This window comes from Nuphar pumila, chromosome 17 (assembly GCF_984573655.1).
Source record: "Nuphar pumila chromosome 17, dmNupPumi1.hap1.1, whole genome shotgun sequence".
NCBI classification, from domain to species: Eukaryota; Viridiplantae; Streptophyta; class Magnoliopsida; order Nymphaeales; family Nymphaeaceae; genus Nuphar; species Nuphar pumila.
Genome location: NC_143265.1, coordinates 77,706,544 through 77,734,258, shown reverse-complemented (window position 1 = coordinate 77,734,258; position 27,715 = coordinate 77,706,544). Strand labels below are relative to the sequence as shown.

The 27,715-nt window shown below is 37.8% G+C and overlaps 1 protein-coding gene across 2 annotated transcripts; it reads right to left on the bottom strand.

Annotated features, from left to right (window-relative positions):
* Positions 1-16,841: 16,841 nt before the first annotated feature.
* Positions 16,842-23,130, bottom strand: LOC149812335 (sec14 cytosolic factor-like). Of its 2 annotated transcripts, XM_089992864.1 has the most exons (7): positions 23,005-23,123; positions 22,603-22,858; positions 22,468-22,503; positions 21,640-21,676; positions 20,080-20,197; positions 18,209-18,319; positions 16,842-17,129 (listed from the first exon to the last, which is right to left on the bottom strand). In XM_089992864.1, the coding sequence occupies exons 1-7, from the start codon at positions 23,074-23,076 to the stop codon at positions 16,989-16,991; spliced, it is 771 nt and encodes a 256-aa protein (XP_089848990.1). In that variant the 5' UTR covers positions 23,077-23,123; the 3' UTR covers positions 16,842-16,988. The 2 variants fall into 2 exon arrangements, with proteins under 2 accessions (XP_089848990.1, XP_089848991.1); XM_089992865.1 differs by lacking the exon at positions 22,468-22,503 and having other exon boundaries at positions 23,005-23,130.
* Positions 23,131-27,715: the final 4,585 nt, after the last annotated feature.

Here is a 27,715-nt window from a genome sequence, read left to right as displayed (position 1 = left end):
TTTTGAAAAAATTATTTTTCCAACTTTCTCTATTTTGATTTTGATAATTATTTCTTCCACGGCTTCTGTAATTTTGATACCTATTGTAGATCTATTTTAAAGCCACATTAGCAGCAAGCACAAATTTTCAAGATTTTGATCTTTATTCTTTTTAAAATTTGCTTCTTGCATCAACAACAAACCATGCAATTCATTTAATGAAATAAAATTCTTTCTTGTTTCAATACTTGTTTTGAATGCAAGATAATCACTTGGCAGACCTCTAAGGATTTGAAGAATCAGGTCACCTTCATCAACAAGCTTTGACGTTATAGCCAATTGATGGGCAATAGCTTTGGTCTTGTTTATGTAGATATCCATAGGACTGGATCATTTCTTAAGGTCTTGGAGTTGTGACTTAAGTTGCTTCACACGAGATCTAGAATGTGCAACATAAGATTGCTTGAGCACATTCTAGACAGCTGCAGATGTCTTTAAACCTATTTTCTGTGTATGAATAGTCTTTGATAGAGATGACTTGATCCAGCCTAATAATAACTGGTCCCTTCTTAACCATTCAACATATTCTGTATTAATTTCATTTGATCCACTTTTAAATATAGGAGGAGCAGGTTTACCCCCATCAATATACCCCATAAGATCAAATGAAATCAAAACTGGAGTAAATTGTGACTCCCAAATGAGATAATTTTTAGTAGTTAGCTTGATAGAGAGAAAATGTTGTAAGTTGCTTAGGTATTGAAGAAGAGGTGATATAAAACTCATACCCGAGTTCATTTGATTTCCAGAACTTGTCGAGCTTCCTAAATTTGCAGTATGCATTGCAGATTGAGTCACCATAGCAAGGAAATATACTGAGAAGGGAGATGACCTCACAACTCTGATACCATATAAAAAAATAGAAATAAAAGATGCAAATAAAAAGATGCACAATTTTTATGTTGTTCGATCGAATCTGACCTACATCCACGATAACAATTTCTCTTACACTTTTATTCATCTCTATATCATTGTTATATACTGTAGTAATATATCAGTCTTTCCTTTTATCCAGGATATGATTGTTATAACTACCCTCCTCATTCTTGGCAACATTATTGTCTTTGAATGTGGAGTGCAATATTATCTCCTTTGAATGTGGGATCCTTTTTATATTTAAGATATTTGATTGATCCTCTTTCTATGTTCTGGTTAATAGTAACTTCTCACTTTTAGGATATAACCGAGCTTACCCTACTCATGAGATTCGATCTATGTCATGCACTAGGCTAGACTGAAACCTCGATATGTATCACCCTTGACTCGATTAGCCTCTCAGACAACATAAAAAAAGTAAACAATGACCTAAAGAAATTGAGAGAGAGACTAATGAACTTGATGAGCGACTTGGATATATGTAGATTACCGTTTGTTTCATTTTCAAGGAAGGGAAAGACCTTTCATGGAAAGGGACATGGATTTCTAAAAAATTCTGTCAGCTAATTCTTTTCCTAAGAATGCTTTCATGGTGAGTGGTATGTAAGGATTGACACATGAAAAGTGATAGGTGGTGGAAAAAACTGGGAACTACTTGTGCTAGCATGACACTTTTCCACCATGATATTTTTTTCAATTTTTGTTAAGAAAGAAAAAAAAAAACAGATTGCCAGCTTAGGAGTTTTCATAAAAGCTGGTCAATGGTTAGGAAAGTGACCCTTATAAGGGCAAGGGGTGCACCATGGGTTTACACCATCGAGAAAGCAATCGTAAGCACAATAGGCATAGCCATCGACTAGGTCTCTGATCCCGAGGGTGGTTTCCCAATTCCTCATGAAAAAAAATTGGTCAATGGTCAACAATGGGTAAGGCATTAAAAAGAGGAGGGTTCTAAATGACCATTACAACTGAGCTCTCAAAAAATGATTTAAAAGGTTTAATGTGAACTATACTATGCAGGAGCAGAATGATTCACACCTGTGCCTGCACCTACACCCATGATTTGGATATAAGTCTGACTCATGTAGAAGTTTAAAGTCTAACACTACAAGAAAACACGTCATTACCGACTATCAAAATGATGATGATAAATTATTGTCATTAATAATAAATTAATCCCAATGATAAAAAATGTCGTAGTAAAAATAGCTATAACCGGCAATATAATGTCGTTGCTCTTAACTCGTCGGTTATATGAATAGGAACACATGAAAGATGGTCGAGATTAAATATTTTTGACAATATTATCATCGCCTTTCAAATACGATGATAATTAATCATCATCAATTATCCTTTATATCTTTTATAGATGATGATAATTATCGTCACATATATTCTTATTTTTTATGCTAATTATTATCGCAACAAATGCTATTATTTCTAATCTAATTATGATGATAATTATTGTCGTCCATATGCTATAAATGATCATCATAATGATGATGATAATTATCATCATTAATATGCCAATTATTTGTAATCTATGGACGATGACAATTATCGTGGACCACACTGTAACATCAACAACGATAAATATCATCATTGACATTAAACTTATCCCTAATATTTTTTATGATTATCATCATCCATAGTGTAACTTAACCTAATTCTATTGGTGGTGATAAATATTGTCGCCAATAGTTAACATCATCGACGTGACGGTGGTAATTATCATCGTCCATAATATTTATCCCTAATCCTATTGACGACGATAATTATTGTTGCCAATAGTGTAACATCAACGATGATAAATATCTTCATTGATGTTAAACATATCTATATTCTTATTGACGATGATAAGTATCATCGTCCATAGTGTAACTTAATTCTATTGACAATGATATTTATTGTCGCCAATAGTTAACATCAACGATCATAAACATCATCATTGATGTTAAACTTATCACTAATCTTATTTATGATGATAATTACCATTGTCCTTAATTTTATTGGCAACGATAAATATCATCGCAAATAGTTTATAATCAACGACAATAAATATTGTTGTTGATGAAACTTATAACTTTCATGGGAGGTCTCCCTCACTTTTTCTTTCCGTTCCCCCAAAAGACCTCCTCTGCCTTCTCCTCGCTGCACTTTTCCCCTACTACCCCCGTCGCTGCCAAACAGGGCAGCATGTCAAGCATTGCAGTCTTCCAGAAGTTCTACACTTGCGTCCCCTTCGTCGTCTCCTCTGATGCATCCTTCCTTACCTGCGCCTATGACAACAACATCAAGATAGTCGATGCCCTTGACTCCTCCATCATGGCCACACTCGACAGTGACTCCAGCAAGGTCACCGCCCTTGCCCTTGGCCCTGATGGCCTCCTCCTCTTCTCGGCATTCCAAAGCTGCCATATTAGGGTTTGGGATCTCTCATCTTTCAAGTTCGTGCACTCGTGGAAGGTAACACCCTATCTTCCTTCCTCTCTTCCCTATTTTTGATCTTCTTGCATTTCGATCTTCAATAAGAAACATGTATAGATTAGGTATTTTTGAATTCTCTATTTTCAGTCTTCTTGCATGTTTTCTTCTTTTTCTTTTTGTTGTAATGTCATCTATAGAATTGAAACCTCCTTGTGAAATCAACTCTTGTATTTATTCTCACTGGTCTCTCTCTCTCTCTCTCTTTCTTTCTCTCTCCTAAATTTGTAAAAAAAAAATATAGTCAATGTTGATGATAAATATCATCGGGTTTTTAAAAATAGTAATCAATGTCGATGATAAATATTTACGACTTTAATATCTAACCGACCGATATTTATTGTCGCCTTAAAATAAAATTGGCGACAATATTTATCGTTAGTTAAGTAACAATCGATGATATTTGTTGTCGGCTATTTAAAAATATATGATTTTTCTAATATAAATATGATGATAATTATCGTCACCTTTAATATAGAACCGACGATAAATATCGTTATTGATATTAAAAAGAGTTGATGATATTTGTCATCAATGTGAGATAATAAAGTCAATGATATATATCGTCGGTGTGAGATAATAAAGCCAATGATATTTATTGTCAGTTTTACTTACCATAAGTGACGATATGTATCATCAACTTTAAATAATTTAAGCAATGATATTTATCATCGATTTTAACTAGTAAAGCCAACAATAATTATTGTTGCCTTTAATTACTATTATCGACGATATTCTAGAGCCGACTGTTTCGACTATATAAAATCATCGAATTTGTTTTTATAAAAATGATGATAAATGAATATCATCGTTTATAGCAATATAAATTACCATAAAAAGCCGATGACTGGGTCACCGATATTTATCATCATTTATGTTATTGGCCACCATAAATCATATATTGCCGACAATAAATATCGTCGATAATTACCTGTGTTCTTGTAGTTTAAATTCTAAAACCGAAACCAAAGTCAACTTGACAATCCTAACCTTGTCATCTAAGGTGACCCCACATAATTAAAACTGCAATGGGGTTCTTCTACATGATCAATAAGGGATTGGTTATTGTTGATGAAAGGACCTCTACCCAAGTTTTCTTGCACTTTACAAGGATTATCGTAGAAGTTCAAAATGTTTGATTCGAACTTCATTGTCTTGGGTGGGTTCTATAAGGGTGACCTTTATATTGAAGTTGAATTATACATACATATATGTAAGACGTGTAAGGCAACATTGCATGCCACTGTAAATTTCCCGCACAAAAATCCAACATCTAATGTGCCAGGTCCAACCAAAGGGTGAAAGCATCAAAAGCATAAAGCCATAAAGGTATGGGTCCAAAAAGTTTCTTCTGAAAATCATGAACTCCTTTAAGATTCTTGAGGAGAATCAGGAAGAGGCTACTAATCCCCCACAACAACCAATTGAGGATGTTGTTGCTCTTGATGATGTTTTTCATCCTGGGTAACAAAATGTTCCTTCTATTGTTCATATTGGTGGTTGTCCTATTTTGGAAAAAGAAGTTGATGCTTGCCTCTTTGCCCAAGACATCGATAACCTAACTTCTCTTCTCTCTACACCTGTGCATCACACCACATATGATGCCATTGAAGAGTCCTCTTTTGAAAACCTTTTTCATTCTAACTGTGCTTCTCCTCCAGGCTTTTGTCATCTTAAGAAGCATGGGGTTTAGATAGTGGCTAAGGTTTGTATATGGGATCTTTTGTGTGATCTTGATCCATTACTATCCAATATGGTCTTCATACCATCGATTAAGGGGACTCACCATACCTTTGCAAAAACGTTTTGCGATGCCCAAACTTATTGCACAGGTGTTTCTTCCTATGTCCCCTATCAAGTTATTGTTTAAGAGCACTAAAAAGGTGCACATGCAAAAAAGAACTAAAGTTGAGATGTTAAATATGAATTCCAAGTAATATGCCCGAGGTGTTCATGAAGGACCTCAAGATATACTTAGTCTACAATTGTAATCTCCATCTTATTGGCTCTTTATTAAAAGGATGAGTAAGCATCATCTAATGTAATCACCATCCCTTCATGAGTGGTATCTCATCACTTAGAATCTTTGATGTAAGTCTTTCCATCTTGAGACTTAATTTATAATTTTATTTTTCTTTAAAATACAATAAGGGACTAACTTTTTTATGAAAAGGTACATCCAAAAGGCTATTTTTTTCAAAACTTAGAAAAAAGTAGGGTGAGTTGAAGTGCATAATTTTGAGACAAAACAAAGATGCAGATAACCCAAATTTTATTGGATCCAAACTCTAAACTAGCATGCACCTGGTTTGTGCCTAAATCTGACTTACATGCAGCCTAGTCAGTTTATAACAATTAGATAGTTATTAAAGGATACATCAATTGCAAGCTTGTAGCCACACTTGCTTCTTGAACTAATAAAACATAGCATGATTATACATGCACATACGAATTACAAACATTTGTAGGTATAAACGCCTCTAGATCTCTACAGCGTATGTTGTATAAATCCAATGGGACCTCATTGATGGATTCAACATGTCCAAAATAGTGGAGATCAACTTTTAAATCACCTGATTTTGATTTGTTGGTGGTTTTTTTATGACTTGGGAAAGTATTGCTTGAGTTTTGATGCATTATAAGAACTACCTGTGTCTTAATTAGTCGATGAAAGAGCAAATTTTCACTAAGACATGTACACCATATCTTTAAGGTTAGTTTCATGAAACGTAACCCAAAAAATGAATAGAAAATGATTGCAGTATCCTTGCAAAATGACACATTTTGCCAAATGCCTCAAAATTTGCATTACCACCATCCACTTTTTAGGACATTTTTACCCTTTGAGCTTGCAAATTTACTGAAGTTCATGCGCTACCATGCAAATATCCTCACAACACTCGCAATGTTTGTTATTTACTTCATCTGACAAAACAAGAACCCAAACCCAAATCCAAATTCAAATTCAAATTCAAATTCAAATTCAAATTCAAATCCCACAACTAGTTATTTGGACTAATACAACCCTAATATTAAATATCAATTTGCTATTACCGTGAATGAACTAACGAGTGAGAGATGAGCCTTATCCATTATTTCTTCTCTTCACACATCACGATAATGAAACTTTGGGTTTGGACTTTTGTTTTGTTAAATAACAGACAATGTGAGTGACGTGAGGACATTCACACTGAATGGTTTGTGAACCTCCTCGATGTTGAGTTACTTAAAAGAAATTTTCATGACAGTACACAAATATCAGACTATATATATATATGTGAATGTCACCATGAATATATATACTACAATACTAGTGAGCCATCATGTGAATCTTCTTTAAGTAACTGATCGTCAAGGAGGTCCACGAATGTTTGATGATATTCGTATATATAGTACGACATTCACGAGTTATCATGCAAATCTCTTTTAAGTAACTAATTATCAAGGAGGTCCGCAAATGTATCGTGATATTCACACATATATATTATGACATTTGTGAACTACCATGTGAATCTCCTTTAAGTGAGGTTTGCAAATGTATGGTGACATTGGCATATATATAGTTCGATTTCGCGAACTACCATGTAAATCTCCTTTAAGTAACTGAAATTCAAGGAGGTCCGCAAATGTGTGGTGGCATTCACATATATATATAGTACGACATTTATGAGCTACCATGCGAATCTCCTTTAAGTATCTTCAAGGTGGTTCGCAAATATGTGGTGACATTTACATATATATAGTTGACATTCACGAGCTACTATGTGAATCTTCTTTAAGTAACTAATTGTCAAGGAGGTTTGCAAATGTATCACGACATTCACACATATATAATACGACATTTGTGAGCTACCATGTGAATCTCCTTTAAGTGAGATCCACAAATGTATGGTTATATATATATATATATATATATATATATATATATATATATATATATATATATATATATATATATATATATATATATATATATATATTAGTTCAATATTTGCAAGCAACCATGTAAATCTCCTTTAAGTAACTGATATTCAAGGAGGTCCGTTATTGTGTGGCGGCATATATATATATATATATATATATATATATATATATATATATATATATATATATATATATATATATATATATATAAAATGTTGCCACACATTTGCGGACCTCCTTGAAGATACTTAAAGAAGATTCACATGGTAGCTCATGATTATCGTACTATATATATATATATATATATATATATATATATATATATATATATATATATAGTACACCATTCACGAGCTACCATGCAAATGTGTGATGACTTTCACATATGTATAATACGACATTCGTGAGCTACCACACAAATATCTTTTAAATAACTAATGGTCAAGGAGGTCTGCAAATGTGTGGTGATATTCACATTTATATAGCACGAGCTACTATGCAAATCTCATTTAATTAATTGATCGACAAGGAACTCTTAAAATGTGTGGTGACAATCACATATATATGGTACGACATTCGTGAGCTACCATGCTAATCTTTTTTAAGTAACTGATCTTCAAAGAGACCCGCATACCACTCAATGTGAATGTCCTCACCTCACTCCTAATGCCTATTATTTTTTCATCTTACAAAACACGAACTCAAACCCAAAATTTTCATTCTTGTGATGTGTCAAGAGAATAAATAATGGATAAGGTTATCTCTCACTTGTTAGTTCATTCATTGTAATAGTAGATTGATATTTAATATTAGGACTGTCAACCCATCATGGATTTACTCAAACTCATCTAAATAACTAGCTGTGGGATTTGGGTCTGGGTTCTTGTTTTATCAATTGAAGAAAATAACAAACATTACGGGTGACGTGATAACATTCGATCCTATTTAAAACGTATAACAAGACATTCACCACTTTATTACCAGGGGAAATTTATGTAGAGGCACCTAAGTTAAGGCAAAATTATGATTAACTGCCTACTTTATAAAACTTTTCATATGGGCGTCTGCCTTTTCAAGAAATTGCTGGTGCAAGCAATGAACCTTGATTGGTCAGGGTCATCACATCTCTGTCTACTTAGTGGACACGTGAAAGCAATTACAATGGAAAGGGAAAGGAATGATTGAAGGGTGAAATGTTGTGGCAAAGCAGTTAGACATTCATTTCGGAGATGGGGTCATTATTATTATTATTATTATTATTATTATTATTATTATTATTTTGAAAGGCAAGCTTTGGTTGGGCGGACCCTTACCGGTCCCGAACAATAGCCGCCCCATGGGGCAGAAGGATTCAATCCTGGGCCTTCAGCTTGACACAGAACCCCGCTTAATGCATGGGATACCACCTCGGTGGTAAGCAAAGGCGTAGCGCAGTCCTAGCCCAGCCCTGCCTCCCGAAACAGTTAATTTTTTTTTAAAAGCCCAGTCCTAGCCCAGCCCTGATTCCATATGAAATAGATTTTTATCCATTTTTGTAGCCCAGCGCAGTCCTAGCCCAGCCCTGACTGCAGCAAATAGTTTGATTTGTCCACATGAAATAGATTTTTATTAATAATTGTAGCCATTTTTTATTTTATCTCAACTTTTTTTCGGGGGTGCTGCCGCCAAACCCCCGACTATCGCACAAATAAATTTTTTTTTGCTACACCCCTGTTTGCCTCCCCCCCCCTCACATGAATCCTAGCTACGCCCCTAGTGGTAAGAATGGGTCATTATTAATGGGAACCATGTTGGTCCAATAAATTTGGTGAAAACGACTCTCATTCTCGTATCATCGATCGTGGCTCTCGGAGGGCACCACAATGTTCTCTCTTGATTTATCATCGTCTGTCATCGCATATCTATTTCGGTTAGAAGTGGCTTATGTATTGACAACTTATCAGCAAATTAATGGTTGTTAAAATACATGAAGAGATTATCAGAATTGGGCCACCAAATCATCTGGTAAGGGTGACTTGTGAATGTCACCAAGTTGAAGGATGTCCCACAGGTGGCATCCCTTGCTACAAAGTCGAAGCTGAGTATACTCCTTAGCGGGTAGGGGGGACCTCAAGGGTTTTACCAACTGGAGGACGTGCAGTGGTGATGGAGAAGAGGGTTTTCTTAAACAATAAAAAAAAAATACTTTTAAAATTTACCACTTCCCCAAACCACATGATTTTTTTTTAATGAAAAACCACATCATTTGAAAGCACAAAAAAACTTTAAAAAATGAAAAAGAAAAGTATGTTTGTTATTTCAGTCATACCATGATATTTATTGATGACTATTTCTTATACCCATATTCTCATAACGTCAAGGCTTTAAGGTAAGACGCAATAGCTTATCCAGGTTGCTGCTATTTAAACTAGAAGTCCATCCTACCTCATTTACGTTCTTGATCTTTGTCTCAGTCGAATCTTTCAATGGCATGTTTTTAATCATATTCACCATGTTAACATCGATCATGTTATATCTTAAGATTGTTTTTCGAAAGAAAAATAATCATCAATTCATTCAGAGTAAAGTGAAATTACAAGAAGAATGACGACCTGCCACTTACAGCTATACAATACAAGTTCAGAAAATAATGGAAAAAGCCTTATTGAGCCGAGGCCATTTGAAACGAATTCTCAGTGTAAGTTCACTCAGGAATGAATTTTACAAATGCAATTGACCCTCTAGAAATGAATCTTACAAATGAAAATCTCAATGTAAAATATGTTACATATATACTTTTCTCTATAAAAAAAGAAAAGAAAATGTTACATATTTAAACAACCTTTGGACTCTAGAAACCTCACTTTCTGAGCATCATAAGAGGCGTGCTTCTGTGTTTGGGGTAGTGTTCGGCCCTTTTAATGGGGGGTGGTAGACTGGACCACTTTTTTTTATAGGGGGTGCCCCCTTCTTTTATAGGGGCAGCCACCACATGACTCTCCCTGGTTGGACAGAACGCCTTATAAGATATTCTGCCCCCAACACTAATGTTGTCAGTATCGGTATAGGCCCTGAATCGTTGGGCTGCCGATTCAGCTGTATCCGCCCATACATCAACTGCTGAATCGTTCTGTATCTGCTATAAAAATAATAAAAAACTATTACGTTTTCATCATAACGTGACACGTGTTAAAACCATTAAAATAAATAAAAATTTATTTTTTGGTATTTTTATATTTATTAAAAATTAGCTGAATCGGCCCTGAATCATATCGAAATTCAACCGATATGCACCACCGATAACATTGCCCAACATTGGCTACCAATTCCACTATTTAACTAAGGGCACATTTGGAAGCGAGAAAGATGTAGGAAAAGTGATGCAAAATGAAAAATCCGCATGGATTTTTTTACCCTTCCGAACAAGAGAGACTTCTTCGCCGAGACAGTTTTCTAAAAGTATACATTTTGACAGGAAACATTAAGGTCCTCAATGATTGAGGTGGAGGAATGTTTCATACCAAGAAAAAATTTATTTTTATACTCCCTACCACCCATCTCACCGCCACCGCCCACCACTATTATCACCACCCTCCTTCTCATCTCTTTCAAATTTTGACATTTTCCCATTTTGTTTTTCTCATGCTACACAAACAAGCAAAAAACTTTCTTTTGAAAAACTTCTCATATCAAAAACTCTCATAGGCAAAACTTTTTTTTCCTATGAGAGTTTTTCTCTCTTCCAAACCTGCCCTTAGTGTTGCACATGTCTCATAACCATCATAATCTAACTATGGGCTTGCATATACTGGGAAAGAAAATAAATAGTCACTACAAGAAAAATGTTATTTAGCGACGAAAATTTGCGACGGAAATAATATGTCGCAACGTTGCGACAGATTAGCAAGAGAAAACTATCCGTCCCTAAAATTAGAATTAGTTGTGGAATTAGCGATGAAAAAATTCTGTTGCAAATGCCGTCACAAATTTACGATGGATTAGCGACGGAAAAATTCCGTCTCAAACTCCATCGCAACTTCGCGACGGATGAACGACAACATTTTTCCATCGCAAATTTGCAATGATGTTTGCGACAGAATTTTTCTGTCGCTAACCCGTCGCTAAATTTCTCGTAAAACCCTAATGTGAGACCCTTTCTTTTCCCTTTCTGTTTCATCCTGTTACCCGTCGCCCGCCGCCCTCTCCTTCACCTCCTCCTTCTTCCCTCACTCAATCTCTCTCATCGTCGTGTGCTACCACCGACGACCCCCGAGCACTCTCCCTCTCGTCGCCTTTCCCGACACATCATCGTCGGCGAGCACCGCCGCCAGGTGACAACGCCACCACCACTGCTTCTCACACCTTCGTCCTCTTCTTCTGTTTACCAGGATCAATGCAGGCAACCCTCTCGGTTGCCTCCTTGCCTCTCTCGTGTGCTCTCACTAGCAACCATTGTCGAGTAACCCGCGACGCCAGCCACCTCCGTAGGTAACCTCTTTCCCCTTTGCGTGTCTTCTTCTTCTTGTCCTCCTTTTTTTTTTCTACCGACAGACAGTAGTTAAAGCCCAACCTGTCTATCTTTTTCGGTAGCCATGGCCGTTCGGTAGGGGCTGAAGCCCATGCCAGTATTCCATCAGGTCAGCAACCATGGTAGTTTGGCAGGGGCTAAAGCCCCTGCCAGTATTCCCTGTCTCCCTGTTGCGACAGGGGAGGGCGAGACCCTCTCTGCTCCCTACGATCCCTCTCTCTCGCGTTCAGCGTGCCTGTGACCCCAACTTGCTTGCTCACTCATTTGGCGGTTGTGCCGGCTAGTAGGGGAGCTTCAGGCTTGTTGTGCATGCTTTGGGCATGAGTGGGGTTGGGTTTGGTACCCAGCACGGTCATGGCTATGTGTTGTGCTTTTGCCACGAGGTGCTTGACCCCCTTCTTATCTTCAAACAGAGTCCCTGTTCTCCTTTTATTTGTGGGATCGGTTTCTCGTTTGATTTGGAAAAACCGAGTTTCTGTTTATATATTTGTGTTTTACAGGTGCGTAGCTGAGCTAATTGCACGATGCTTAGTACTAAGCATCGCATGCGGCTAAAAATGCCATGCAAAAAGAAATAAGAAACATGCAAAGGCAAAATCATGCAAATCGGGTAAATACCCGTGGTGAGTAAGTGATGCAGGCATATCACATGTTATTTACTTTCTTGGATGCAACACTTTTCTGTTCACACACTCATTTAGTTGTGAATATCTAGAACTGCTTTGCTGAAGTTCGAAGATCATGCTGAGCATGATTTGAATGTATGAAAATAAAAGTACTTTTATTTTTTGAGTTTAAATTTCATGCTAGTCATGGTAGTAGTTAGAAGGATATTGGAGTGTGTTTGCTGCAGGTACATGTTTGACATTGTTGTGGTATGAATGAGTTATTTTATTGTCATATTTGATATGACTGTATCCATGCTTGCATGAAGTTATTTTCAATTTGATTATACCTTCTATGTGAAATTGTATCATGAAAACATGCTTGAAATGAATGTATCGTGTTGATGAATGTGATTTCATCATTCTAAATATCTTTGTGATGAGTGTAAATATGATGTGATGATTTTGCAGATGAAAATATTAAGTTATCAATGCATGCAACATAGTTTTTGTGATTGAATGACATCATATATATATATGTGTGTGTGTGTGTGTGTGTGTGTGTGTGATATAAAATTATTACATCCACCATCAATGCATGATAAATTAGATATTTTCTTCATCATATCATTATTACGATTCTCTTTTAACTAGTGAAGATAATATTCGTAACATCATAGGATAATATGGTTCATGGAGGTCACAATAGTCGAGGACCAAGTGGAGGCCGTGGGACATCATTGGGTAGATGTCTTTGTGTTATATTTAAATATAGGAATTCATTATGTTTTTGCTTATATCTTGATATAAAAATTATTACTTGTTAATCGTCTTTATAGGATCACAGCTTAGTGATAGTCAGTCTCAGTCTTCATCTTCACGTAATGCTTCAATAGATATATCATTTAAATAAATGAGCAGTTGATTAGTTTATATGTGCATTATGTAAATTTCTAACCCATTGTTCTGTAGAGGATGTTTTGCCAGCACATAACCCACTTACACCAGCTACTCATATACATCATGAGACAACGCCAGATGCAGAGTCTTCTCAGTTTGACACATGATGACTCATTCAAATAGTGCATATCGATAGTCGATCGTAAGTATTACATTGTCACTTGTCCAATACTTATCTTATAAATAATGTGTATTGATAGTCGATTGTTAATATGTACAAATTCATGTGTAGCGCGGGGTTTGAGTCACAAGAAGTAATACGAGAAATTAAGAAGTCACTACTTCATCATCTACCAGGATCGGTCGCTCAATGAAAAGAGTACCTGAAGGAGGTGTTGAAAAGATTATGGTCCTCATTCATGGTATACAATCGTTTATCATAGCTAATGTGTTTCATATTTAATTTTTTATTATAGTAATGTGCACTAACTTTCTAAAATTATTTGTAGGCTTCAAATCGCTTCGCAACTGCGAATGAGGAGCATGACGCGAGGATAATGTGGTAGAAGGTGTCTGTCTGTCAGTCGATTTGCCGACATGCTTCACAATATGAAGACTGCAACAATTAAAGCAGCTGGTGGGATAAATGATTCACTGCATTGGAAGGGCCATGACTCTGCTGCTATCAGGATAGATTATTGGGATGCAATATGCGACAAGTGAGCGAGTCATGAATTTTGAAATGGCTCAGCAAAGGCTGCACAAAACTGAGCGAAGATGCCCGATGCCCATCTACACACAGATGGTTCTAGGACTTTTGGGAGTCACCAGAAGAAAATGGTAACTATTATATATATATATATATATATTGTCAAATATATAAATATTTTTGCGATACTTTTTAATTGATTTTTTTATCATTAACCGTGCAGGAAGCTGAAAAAGAAGGCACTGTACTTTACATGAATGTATTTGTTGAAACACATAAACGTAAGACCACAGAAGAGTTCGTATCAAAGAAGACGAGAGCCACAATAATATGTATTTATTGTATTAATAATTATTGTATTATACAAGTTACCATGAATTGCATTATCATAAATATTGTAATTTTTAATTATTAATTCATACTGTAATCATTACTTTGTAGGAGTCATACGAGCAACAGATGGTAGAGCAATACGGCGATGACTCCACTCAGCATTCGCCTTTTGATCCCGCAGCATAGGTGACTGCAACCGGTGAACCCAAAAAGGGTAGTGTGTTCAAGTTTAGAAGTAATATGAACACTACACCAGTTGTTGCCTTATCCAGTTAGGGCTCTTAGAGTTCTCCCGCCAGCATCAACTCCCAGCGTCTGATTCACCCTGCTAATTCTTAGAATGGTGTCTGCCAGCTTGTTAAGGACACAATGTGCGACTTTTTACATAAAGTTATTTCCGACATTGTCCGTAATGAGTTGTGCAGCTTTTTTGAGATAGAAAAACTTCATCCGCATTCAACATGAGCTCTGGTGCCTGTCAAGTTTGAATGATTGAAACACTATGAATTTCTATTGCTAGCATTAGAACACATGTATGTATGATTAAATCACTACAAAAAAATTTTGACTGTCTTAAAACACATATATGCATGATTGAATCACTTTGAATTTTTATTGCTACCATTAGAACACATGTATGCATGATTTCATCACTATGAAAGTTTTTTTACTGCCTTATAATACATATATGCATGATTGAATCACTATGAAATTGTTTTTGACAACCTTAGAGCACATATATGCATGCTTGAATCACTATGACATTCTTTTGATAACCTTAGAACACATAACTGCATGATTGAATTGCTACGAATTTTTTTGGTCAGCCTTCATTAGAACAAATATATAAATGATTGAATCAGTATGATTTTTTTTCTACTGCCTTATAAAACATATATGCATGATTGAATCACTATGAAAGTTTTTTGACAACCTTAGAACACATATAAGCATGATTTCATCACTATGGTTTTTTTTGACAACCTCTGAATTTTGTTAATGTCCTTCACTTTATTGCTAGTCTATGTATCATTCAGCCATGTTACTTTGATTGTCTTAGATTAGGTACATTGCATATAATTTATTTTATTATATTTTGTTTATCAATACTAACATTTTGGTTCTCTTGTAGGATGCTATAGATGATCAGTGTAGAGGAGCTGATGGAGGCATGGATGAAGGAGCAGATCGAGACAATAAAGCGAACGATGATCTGAATCTTGGCGATGATTAACTTCATCTGTTGAATTTATTTCAAACAAAACTCTTTGTATATGTTCACTTGTAACAAATTAGAACTTGGTGAGGATTATACTGGGTTGTTAATTTTGTTTCACTTATAACTTGTGTTAAATTTGCTTCACCTACTTTGTATTTGTATTTTTTATGTACAATTTATTTTTTATACACAGGATATATAAATTATATAGCAAGAATTTTTTTCTCGATATTTATATTTCAAATAAAATTTTTTTTTAATTTTTGTGACGAATTAGCGATGGATATTAGCCGTCGCTAATTAGTATCAACCTTCAATTTAGGGATGGATATTTATCTGTCGCAAAACTGAATCGATCGATGTTTTGTGATGGATTGTAATCCATCACAAATTCGGCGCTACAATAGCGACGAAAAGCGATGGATGCGTATCTGTCATAAAACTAAATCTCTGCGGATTAGCGATGGCCTCGCGATGGATCATGACATTCGCTAATCCATCGCATATTAGCGTCGAAATTAGCAACATATATGTTCTATCGCTAATTAGCAACTAAAAAATTACGATAAAAGTTATCCGTCGCTAAACTGTTTAGCGACAGATTTGTGATGGATTAGCGACAGATCATTACGTTCATCGCTAATTCACAAATTTCTTGCAGTGAGTTAGATATGCTAGTTTTTTTTATTATTATTATTTTATGATGAGGAACCCTTGTCGAGAACCAAGTTGCTAAATGAGCCCTTGTGAGGTAAACCTCAAGTGAGGTCACCAACACCCAAGCCCTTCTGGAGCCCACCGGTTGAAGGCACCCACGATAGTAGTCCAACCCGAGACAAAGGTGTCAGCACCTTCTCCCTAAGTAGGCACATAGGGATGGCAGTGGACAGGGGCGGGGGACAAGGGCTCCACCCCCACCCTGTCTCAAAATCCTGCCCTTCATCCCCGCCTTTATCCCCGCACAGATTTTGATTTTAACCTCCATCCCCATTTCATGTCCTCCGTCCCCAGTCAAAATGGGGCGGGTCTGGGCTCCGTTTCCCCCTGATCCACTGGCTATGCAAGTTAATTTTTTGTTCTTTGTGAGAATAAAGGCTGCAATTGATTTTTTTTTGGATGACAAGGAACCCTCACCGAGAACCAAGTCACTTATTGAGCCTGCCTCTCTATGACGTAAACCCCAAGTGGGTTCTCCCTTCGTGGAGTCCACCAGTTAAAGACACCCACGTAAAGGCGGCAATATAGTTAAATACACTAGTTTACTTTTAATAATGGAAACTTAACAATTGGGAGCTTGATTTCAATTAAGCTTCCGATCTGATAATCATGCTTATTAAAGCGAAGGCCAACTATTTATAGTTGGAATTAGCATATAATCCTTTTCTCATTTAATTAGTTGGACCCAAAATTTTTGAGCTTTACATCTTGCAGGGGCACAAACTTGGCACTCCCTCCATACTCAACCGGCAGGACTTCCTCTCCGATCTCTTTCAACATTGCCATTCTTCTCTTTTCGCTTGTCACGATTTCAACCTGCACCATCCAAAATTTCGACACTATGGTTACTATATTAAGAACCATACAAGTCATCACCACACATGCTAGGTTGGATCTTATTGGTGAGCGTATGCATGCTCGTTGGAACACGGTAAGAACAAAACATGATTTTGAAAATTCGAGATCCCAATCATAAAAATATGATGATCAACCAGACGATAATGAAGAGTTTTTAGTCTCAGTATCATAAAATGATTTTGGGTGATAAATGATTTTAAATAGTCATAAATCTTATATTTTAAAAGTTAGATAAAAATGACCCTGAATGGTCACTTGCCTTTGACAACCAGTCAAGGACCTCCAAAATTGTTCAAAAGTCATGAAGATTTAAAACCCCTTAAATGACCTCAAATGACTGATAGTCAAAGCTGGCTCGGTCAAAATAATCAATGTAAGCTTTGTTCAATCAAAATGGACTTAAGTGTCTCTAAATGCGCCTCGCGCTGCTACAAAATGCAAAGTGTGTCATCAAAGAGCTACAATGTGCCCACAAGCACCATTATGATAAACAGTTTGTGGGGCAATACTCCACGCAATTACCACAAAATATACAGATTCTGAAATCAATACTATAATTAAGCAATCGTTTCTTTCTAATATCTGTTTCTAATCGCCAATCAACAACAGGTAGATCTATCGGACATACGCGAACACATACTTCACAAGCAATGCATTTATCAAATTCAAAGTGGATTCACCCACGGAAACGCTCTGATGTGATCGATTTTTCATAAGGACATGTGCGCGTGTGCAATCAACGTGTTTTTTCAAGCCACCCTATGGCCGATTTCAAAATTTTAAGTGGATAAAAAAAGTCTTTATTTAAATCACCCAAAAATTATCTCCCTCTTAGATATGGGACTAAACAATTTTCTAATGAACTTAAGAGAAAAACAAAATAAAAGAATTATTAACTTATAAAATATATGTAATTATGTTCTTTCCCAACATAGAATAAGAGACTATTTTGAAATTATTTCCAACATGCTCCACATGCAGATGAGATCAATCTTGATGATGATGATGATGATGATCATGATGAGAGAGAGAGAAACCTTCTCTAGTGTTTCCTTCTCCAGAAAGCCCGAAGCAATCCTCCAAATGCCAACGAAGATCCAAGGCATGCTCAAAATAAACATCTTTTCTAGTCGCTTTGGATAGTAATTCTGCATACACAATATACACAGATTATCAAGCATAATTAACATAATGTACAAAAAAAAAAGACAAGGACAATGAAAGATATCCTCTGTGGCATACCTCGGTGCCTCTCCCATCTTCCTACACCTCTTAAATCTTATGATGCAAGTTGTTTTGATCAAATCTATTACCCTTGGAACACATTTTCTTTTATACAAAAATGATTTTTTAAATCATAAAATTATATGTTTTGTCAACTATGATTTTTGAATCACTAAAAAAATCGTACACATCAGATTTCGAGGATTTAAATGTTGATTTCACTAAATAAATGATATATGATCATATATTATATATGGAGTCTGATTTGATTAAAACAATTTGCATGAATGAAATCCCAAAGAGCGGTATGAAGATAGGGATGAATGGAACCAATTTGTATTGAAGTAAGAGGGAAGATCAGGTGTAATGTAATTGTATACTTTTGGTGTGTTGCTGCATCTTAGGTCCCATAGCTGACAGGCAGAACCCAAAGAGGGTGATCAGGTGCAGCCGCACATTAAAAGTGTGCAATCACATTGCACGTGATCCTCCCTCTCAAAGTAGTGTTAGAAAGATCGAAAATACAGCATAAACCTAAGAGGAAAGAATTAGATATATTAAGCATCAATCGATTCTGTATAGAAAGCAGATCAGGTTCAAAGGGCCTTGGATAGAAAGGTGCCTTGGATGCCATTATCATGAAGATGATGGGTACCCAAAACCCACAAACATTGTTAGTCCTCACCTAGTTGGGCTCTACAAAAATTGTTGATACCAGTCACCTTCTATATGAATGGCATCAGTCGTTTAAAAATCAATGGCTGAATTCTGTTGTAAACATGAAACATGTTAGAGACTATGGGTGTTAGTCTGTATGATGGACGACAACCAAGGTGCCTTGAACAGTTTTCTGTCCAAGGTTCCAGCTTGGACCAGACACCAAGCGGGTTGGCATAGTTGGTGGAGCCTTGGCCACTAGACAGGCAGTCAAGGGCACCACCCCTCTGAGTAAACCAATGGCCCTCCGGGGTAGGGGCACTAGCCTAGAAGTTTTATGCTGCTAGCATGACGACCATAGGTATGGCAGTTTGAGCCAGTGTGACCAGGTCTTTGTGCTGAGTGCAGTTGGTTTCTTGGACCTGATCCTTTCTCATATATATATATTTTGATTGGTACATGCTCACAATTTGGGTGCTTGCTAAATGGGGTTTTCAACCTTGTTTATTTTATTTTTAAATTTTGAGCGTACAGATGTAATCTATGTACTTGATTTTATAGGGTTCAGCTCTTGAAGCGATTCCGACACATGGTGGGTTTTTATAAGGTTCAAAAAATCAATTGTCTAAAAATCTTTGTAAATTTTTTAGGCTCCAAATATCATTTTTTTCATCGAAAACACATGATTCAGTTATGGATTCCTCGTAAATCGATCAAGCCTGACACATTTATGGGGTTGGAACTACGAAAAAAACACGAGAAGGATAAAAAAACCCATTTAGCACGTATCATTTTGCACCTAACGCATGAGCAACTACCAATCTCTCTCTCTCTCTCTCTCTCTCTATATATATATATATATATATATATATATATATATATATATATATATATATTATTTCTTGTATGCCTTCAATGATGATATATATTTGGACGATTGCCATGGCTCCAGATGATCACTGTAATATGTTTATTTATTATTATTATTTTCATAAAAAAAAAGGCAAGGACAATGGTAAGAGATTACCTGAAAAAGTTGAAATCCAGTTATTACAGCTCGAAGATCGATGTTAGCCATTGAGAGTAGTTGCAAGTCAAGAACAGCTACAATCTTTTCTTTTCCTTCTTCAACATGTCCACTTGAACTATGAAAAACAATACGGTTAAAACCAAGTTGTCACGAGTGCATGATTAAAGGGGACACGGGACACGCCAATTTGCGTGATTTTCAATTAGGAATAGTATAATTAAAAGGGGACACAACATGGGGGCAAGTTGGAGTATCCCTGTGACACAGACGCAGACACCAATTACTACTGCAGGTCAGATCCAGCCATATTGTTTACCCATACATGGGTATATATTCAATCCCTGCCGCATATCTCACTTGATGGAGATGTGCATGGGTGCCACTCTCACAGTTCTCAAGTGAGATGTGCGGTGGGGATCGAGTATAATTGACGACCCACGATCAATTATATACAATATGACCTGATCTACCCTTGTCATGATTATGCTCATCACAAGGAATGATGGACTCAACAAGGCATCATTGTTGTTCCAAAGACATACTTTTCTTTTTGTGAGAGTAGCTGCATGTTTGGGCGTCAAGTGGAACCCGAACAAGTTCATGAACTTTAATGTTTCTGGGTATCTTGAATTTAATTGATTGCCAACAATGCAAGTTGAATTTGGAGGTAGGTCAAGCTCAGAGACGGATTAAGGGTAGGAATTGGATAAGATAGGCCCAATTGGACAGGAGCTGGTTCTCACAGCTTCCACATATCTAAACATAATGGGCAACACTGACATGTATATGGATAGTTCATGTCCCGCTGGATTTTGGTCCTGTCCATATAGACCAGGTATGGACCTGGACCTGGACCTGGACCTGGATCTAGACCTAAAAGGTGTGAGACTTAAAACTGACCTCATGAATTAGTATTTTCAAGACTTTGTCCCCCAACCAAAACCAGATTTTGCTAATCGGATCGGATATGCTGAACACATCCGCTCCGGTAGATTGAGGTCCTAGTCTGGTAGACTAGCCATGTGGTGGGCTCAGATTAGACCTGATATCTTACGGTGCACCTTTTGTACTAGAAAACCATGAATCCCTATTATTTTGAGGATCTGAAATCCTCCATCTCTGATCTGCTGTAGACCCCAAGCCGGATCCAACCTTGATCCATGCATTCATGGATATCTGGGTGCACTAATACTTACCCTCCAAAAAACAAATGTTTAAATGACATAGATGCTATGGAATTGCCCATACGGCAATGGGCTTGGGGAGAAGGTGCTGACCCCTTCCTCTCATGTTCGACTTTCACCGGGTGTGCGGGTGGGCTTCGTAAGGGCTTGGGTGTCGGTGACCCACCCGGGGTCTACCTTGGAGGCAGGAGGGCTCATTAAATGATCTGGTTATCTCAAGGATTCCTCCTCATCATCATCATCAAAAAAAAAAAATGACAGAGATGCTTCTAACAAAAGCCATTTGAGGAATCAATACAATTGGGATATATAACTCCATTCAACAGTAGGTAGGCAGGCACTTTCTACCTCATGAGTCAGTTTTAGTTTGTACCTTGCAATAGCTTTGTCAATCATGTGAGCCACCAACTCTGCATAAGGAGAAACACCCAAGTCACTTCCAAGAAACTTATTCACCTAGCTAGTGAACCGATTTTTACAAAATTGGCTTCGTGTATTTCCATTTGCTAAGAAGTGGCGATTAAAAGAAGAGTTCTATCCATAATTAATCATCCCTACCTCATAGACGATACCCCAAAACACCCCTACCTTATTTGATTCTCCAAAATCATCCTTATATTTCTAAAAATGCACAGTTGCCTTAAAGATGGTTGGCCAAAAGGAGGGATGCTCTTTGGGAAATGAGACAAAAAAAGGATGGTTTTGGGTTTACCTTATACAATTATCAGAAAATGTCCAAGATTCATGATAAATGGAATTCTATTCGTGTTCTTTGTGCATGAGCCTATTCTCATATTAATTTACATTAAAAATTAAACATTTTACTATTTTAATTTTAAATATTTTACTAATTAAAATTTGTAACTTGTCATTGCTTTATCAAGGTTGAGGCACATAAGGCTGTGGTCATACCATCAACTTGAAGTTTTAATTACCCAATGTTTGTCAGTATAATTGGTATCGGCCCTAATTAAAAAATTGGGCCATCGATTAAGTTGTGTATCGATACGTACCGATACTCAAGTGAATCATTCTGCATCAGCTAGAAAATAATTGGAAAATATTATGTGTCAATCATAACACGACACGTGTTAAAATCAGTATAATAATAAAAAAGTATTTATTAGTAATTTAAAAAAAAAATAGCCGATTCAGGGGTGAAGTGAAGTGTATCGCCCACCGATGATAACATTGGTTTTACCTCTGATAAGTGACCCGGTTCTCGGTGAGGGTTTTCCTTCATCCATAAAAAAAAGAAAAAAAAATCAAGTTGTGACTTGGACAGTAACTAAAGATGGTCCCTTGTGCTTGATACGAGATGATTACGAGTTATTACTTTCAAATTGTGGAACATCCTTGTGAGGCATATGCTTTCGACCTAGAATGAGCAGCACCGCATAACCGCTCTTGGTAACACCTTGTAGAAAGATTTTCTTGGCATTCAGCTCATTGGCAATCTCATGGTCCGGGATGTACCCAAGAGGAGCAATCTCAGCCGTCCATTTCTTCCATTGGACGAACATCTTAGCTGCTTTCTCTGGGTTCATGTGTCTAGTCATCAGAAACCTCATGAGGTTGCTTTCTGCTTCTCCCTTTGAGAAAAAACAAGCACAAAACAAAGGAAAAAGAAAAGTGGGATTCATTATCTGATAATTTTACCTTTAGATTGGTTTCTCATCAAAATGTTCAAAAAACAATGTATGATTAAGACAATATGTAGAAACATGAAGACAAGTACCTCTGTTGAAGAACCCAACTTTTCTACTGTAGCTTCCATCTGTTTTAGAGCAGTTTCCTGGGCTTGTTCCATTTGGGTATTTGCCAGGACAGAGGATCCCTGTGTTTTGTTGGGGAGGAAAAAGAAATGAGTTTGGTTCCGTTAGTCAACTAAGATTATATAGTTTTTGCTTGTTTGATGGCATAACTGCAGTGGTCCTGAGTTTCAATTTCCACATAATGACAGATGGTAGATAGTATGTTCAGTGGATCCAGAATATTGAGAAAGGTGAGGAAACAGTTTAAAAGGCAGAAAATTAATGAGCTATAATTTAAGTAGGTAAGAATGCCCTTTCAGATTTTGAACAATAGTTACTGCCAAATAATATGGGCATGCAATTCTGCAACCAACGTCCATACCACAAATTAATGGGAAGAATTGAATGCACGGTGCAATGTGATTGCACACTTTTAGTGTGCCAACCGTGGGCCTAACATCAGATGGTGGGTGATCAGTTGCAGCAGCCCACGTAAAGTATGCAATCACATTGAACCTCATCTCAATTCGATAATGACTAGTACAAAGTATAGTTCATGAAGCTTTCTTAAAACCTGCTTCCCAGGAAGCTCGTTTCAGAAGCATGAAACTATTTGCTTCCAAAACTTTACCAGAAAACGAACTTCCTTAATATTACAGATGCTTTTCTTGCATTAAAATAATTGCAAATTTCTTTAAAAGCTATGTTTTCATTAAAAAATTATGTATTTATAATGTTAATTTTTTATAATGTACTTAAAATTCATTTTAAGTAAAGTACAGGGGTCCTAGCCTATGAGTTTTATGCCTCCGGCATGACGACCGGGGGTATGGCAGGCTGAGCCAGCGCTAGCAAGTCTTTGTGCCCAGCAGGGATGGACCCAGGAACTTTTATTTTTGAAAAAGGGAGGCAAATATAAACATGAAATGTACAGTATCAAGATAGGAGAGCCAAAGCATAAAGAAATATACAAACGGCTGTAAGATATTTCATTTTTATTTGGGGAGGGCCGGGGGACCAGAATTTTTTTTACTTATGTAGGAAAAAGCCAGGTAAGGGCTCCAATGAGCCCCCAGCCCAGTCCTAATGTAGGTCCGTCTTTGCTGTTTGGTGCAGTTTTTTCAAGTTATAAATTAAAAAAAAAACTTTAAAATACATTTTTGGTCATTTTTTTAGAGAGAAGCAAAACAATTCAGTCAAAAATCCAAAATCATAGCATTACATAGCAAAGAAGGTCGCAGAGATGTTGTCCAAAAAAGAATGAGGAAAATCTCATCATTCAATACTCATTTCTATTGTTGTTTTCTACTCAATTCCCAGTATATTTTTCTTATACTTTATGTTCCATGTTGACAAACATGTCATCGATACTAAAAATAACCTATAAAGTTTATAAAATACAAATGCTACAAAGAATATTAACAATCGAGGATGACATATTTATATATGATTGCAAATAAATATAGATTTTATTATTTTATTTTATAAAAATATTCACATCTTTTTTTTATTTTTATTTAATTAGCGACGGAAAAATCCGTCGCTAATTAGCGACAGATTAGCTAGAGAAACCTTTCTTCATGAATCTGTCGCTAATTAGCGATGGATTAGCGAAAAAACAACTTTTATCGCTAATTAGCGACGGATTAGCGACATCATTTTTTTGTCGCTAATTCTTAATACAAGAAAACCATTTTAGCGAAGGATTTAGAGAGAGAATTATGTCGTCGCTAATCCGTCGCTAATTAGCGACGGCTTAGCGACAGAATATATTCCGTCGCTCGTTTGGTATTTTTGATTTACAACGGCTTAGCGACGGAATAATTCCGTTGCTAAGCCGTCGCGAAATGTCGCGTAAATCCCTAATCCCATCCCTCTTTCTCTTTTTCCTGTTTCGTTGTCTTGCTCCCGCCCGCCGCCCGTCGGCCTCTATCCGGCCCCCACCGTCCACCGCTCGCCAGCCGCCGATCGTCGTCAGCCTCCCGCCACCGCCCGGCGACGCGCAGGTAATCATTTCCGCCACTGCCCGGTCGCCCCCCCTATGTTTTCGGCTGGGTGTTGACCCCCTGCATTTCCGGCAGGGGGTCGACCCCCCTGCATTTCCGGCAGAAGGGGGTCGACCCCCCTGCGTTTCCAGCAGCAGAGGGTCGCCCCCCCTGTGTTTCCAGCAGCAGGGGGTCGCCCCCCCCTGTGTTTTCGGCTGGGGGTCGACCCCCTGCATTTCCGGCAGGGGGTCAACCCCCCTGCATTTTCGGCAAAAGGGGGTCGACCCCCCTGCGTTTCCGGCAGCAGGGGGTCGCCCCATGTGTTTTCGGCTGGGGGTTGACCCCCTGCATTTCCGGCAGCAGGGGGTCGACCCCCCTGCGTTTCCGGCAGCAGGGGGTCCCCCCCCCCCCTTGTGTTTTCGGCTGGGGGTCGACCCCCCTGCGTTTCCGGCAGCAGGGGGTCGCCCCCCCTGTGTTTTCGGCTGGGGGTCGACCCCCTGCGTTTCCGGCAGCAGGGGGTCGCCTCCCTGTGTTTTCGGCTGGGGGTCGACCCCCTGCATTTCCGGCAGGGGGTCGACCCCCCTGCATTTCCGGCAGAAGGGGGTCGACCCCCCTGCGTTTCCGGCAGCAGGGGGTCGCCCCGCCCCCCTGTGTTTTCAGCTGGGGGTTGACCCCCTGCGTTTCCGGCAGCAGGGGGTCGCATCGCCCCCCATGCGTTTCCGACAGGGGGTCGCCCTCCTGCGTTTCCGACAGCACATCGCAGGGGGTCGGCCCCCCTGCATTTCCGGCAGGGGGTCGCCCCCCTGCGTTTTCGGCAAAGGGGCCGCCCCCTGCGTTATGTGAAACTGCATCTGCCTCTTGTTTTTTTTTCGGCAAGTGGTGACTTCATTTTAACACAGTGTTTTTTGTAGATTTCTCAACGGAACTCACTTGTGCCCCACCACCCGTGGTAAGTAAGTGACAAAAACAATACAAATCGGGTAAATACCCGTGGTGAGTAAGTGATGCAAGCGCATCACATGTTATTTAATTTATTGAATATAACACTTTATTGTTCACACACTCACATAGTTGTTGATATCTAGGACTGCTTTGTTGGAGTTCGGAGATCATGCTTTGCATGATTTTAATGTATGAATATGGAAGTGTTCTTATTTTTGGAGTACGGAGTCCATGCTAGGCATGGTAGTAGTTAGTGGGATATTGAAGTGTGTTTGCTGCAGGTACATGTTTGACATTTATTTGATATGAATTATTTCGATGTATTGCAATGTTTGATGTGATTGCATCCATGCTTGCATGTAGTTACTTTCAATTTGATTATGTCTTCCATGTGAAATTGTATACTGAAAACATGCTTCAAATGAATGTATCGTGTCATGAATAGTTTGCACATGAAAATATTAAGTTATCAATGCATGCATCATAATTCTTGTGATTGTATGACATCATATATTGCATGATAAATTTGATATTTTCTTCATCATAGCATTCTGATGGTTCTCTTTTAACTGGTTAGGATACTATTCGTAACATCATACGACAGAGTGACTGCAAACCGTGAATGGATGTACCGTAGGATAGTGGACAATGAGTTATCGCATGAATATATGGATGGTGTCGACAGTTTTATTGAATTTGCAACGGCAAGTGTCAGTACGGTAGATCCCACAGGTCGGATTAGGTGTCCCTACAAGATTTGTAAGAATAATCGATTTGTAGAACCTCATGGCGTTAGACATCACCTATACAGGAAGGGTTTTGTGAGTGATTATCAAAACTGAACGTTTCATGGAGAAGAATTTAGAAACAATTTTGATGCACGGGTGAATGTGGTGCACGATAATCCATATACGAATTTGATATTTGATGCTGCAGGAACAGAACTAGGTTCTGCTATGAGTTCTAGTGATGTAAGAACTGCCGTAGATGAAGAATCACCAAACGATGCAGCTAGTAGATTTTATGATTTACTTAGAGATGCTGATGAGCCACTTTGGAACGGTTGTGAAAGTCACACTATCTTGTTTGCAGTTCTTCAACTAATGAATTTGAAGTCCGAGTATAATTTGAGTCAATCATGTTTTGACCGTTTGTGCATGATTGTGAAGAGTATGTTGCCTAAAGATGAGAAATTGCCACAAAATTTCTATCATGCGAAAGTTATGGTCAACGCTCTAGGTATGGGTTACAAAAAGATTGATGCTTGTCCAAATCACTGCATGTTGTATTTCAAGGAGCAGGAAAACGACATATCATGCCCGTCATGTGGGCATCCTCGGTTCAAGCCAAAGACAAGAGGCAATGGTAGTACGAGATCAAAGGAAGTTTCATACAAGTCGCTCCGCTACTTTCCTATCACTCCTAGATTGCAGCGATTGTATATGTCTTCAAGGACAGCTAAACACATGAGATGGCATGCAAATAAAGTTTGACACGATGAAAACAAGATCATGCATCCTGTTGACGCTGAAGCTTGGAAGCACTTTGATCGTACTCATCAGAACTTCGCAATGGAAGTGCGAAATGTTAGACTCGGTCTATGTACAGATGGATTTAATCCATTTGGGGGTAGATCAACTCCATACTCATGCTGGCCAGTATTTGTAACTTCATACAACCTTCCACCAAGCTTGTGTATGAAACATCCAAATCTTTTCTTGTCTCTGTTGATCCCTGGTCCGACCTCACCTGGCCAAAATCTTGATGT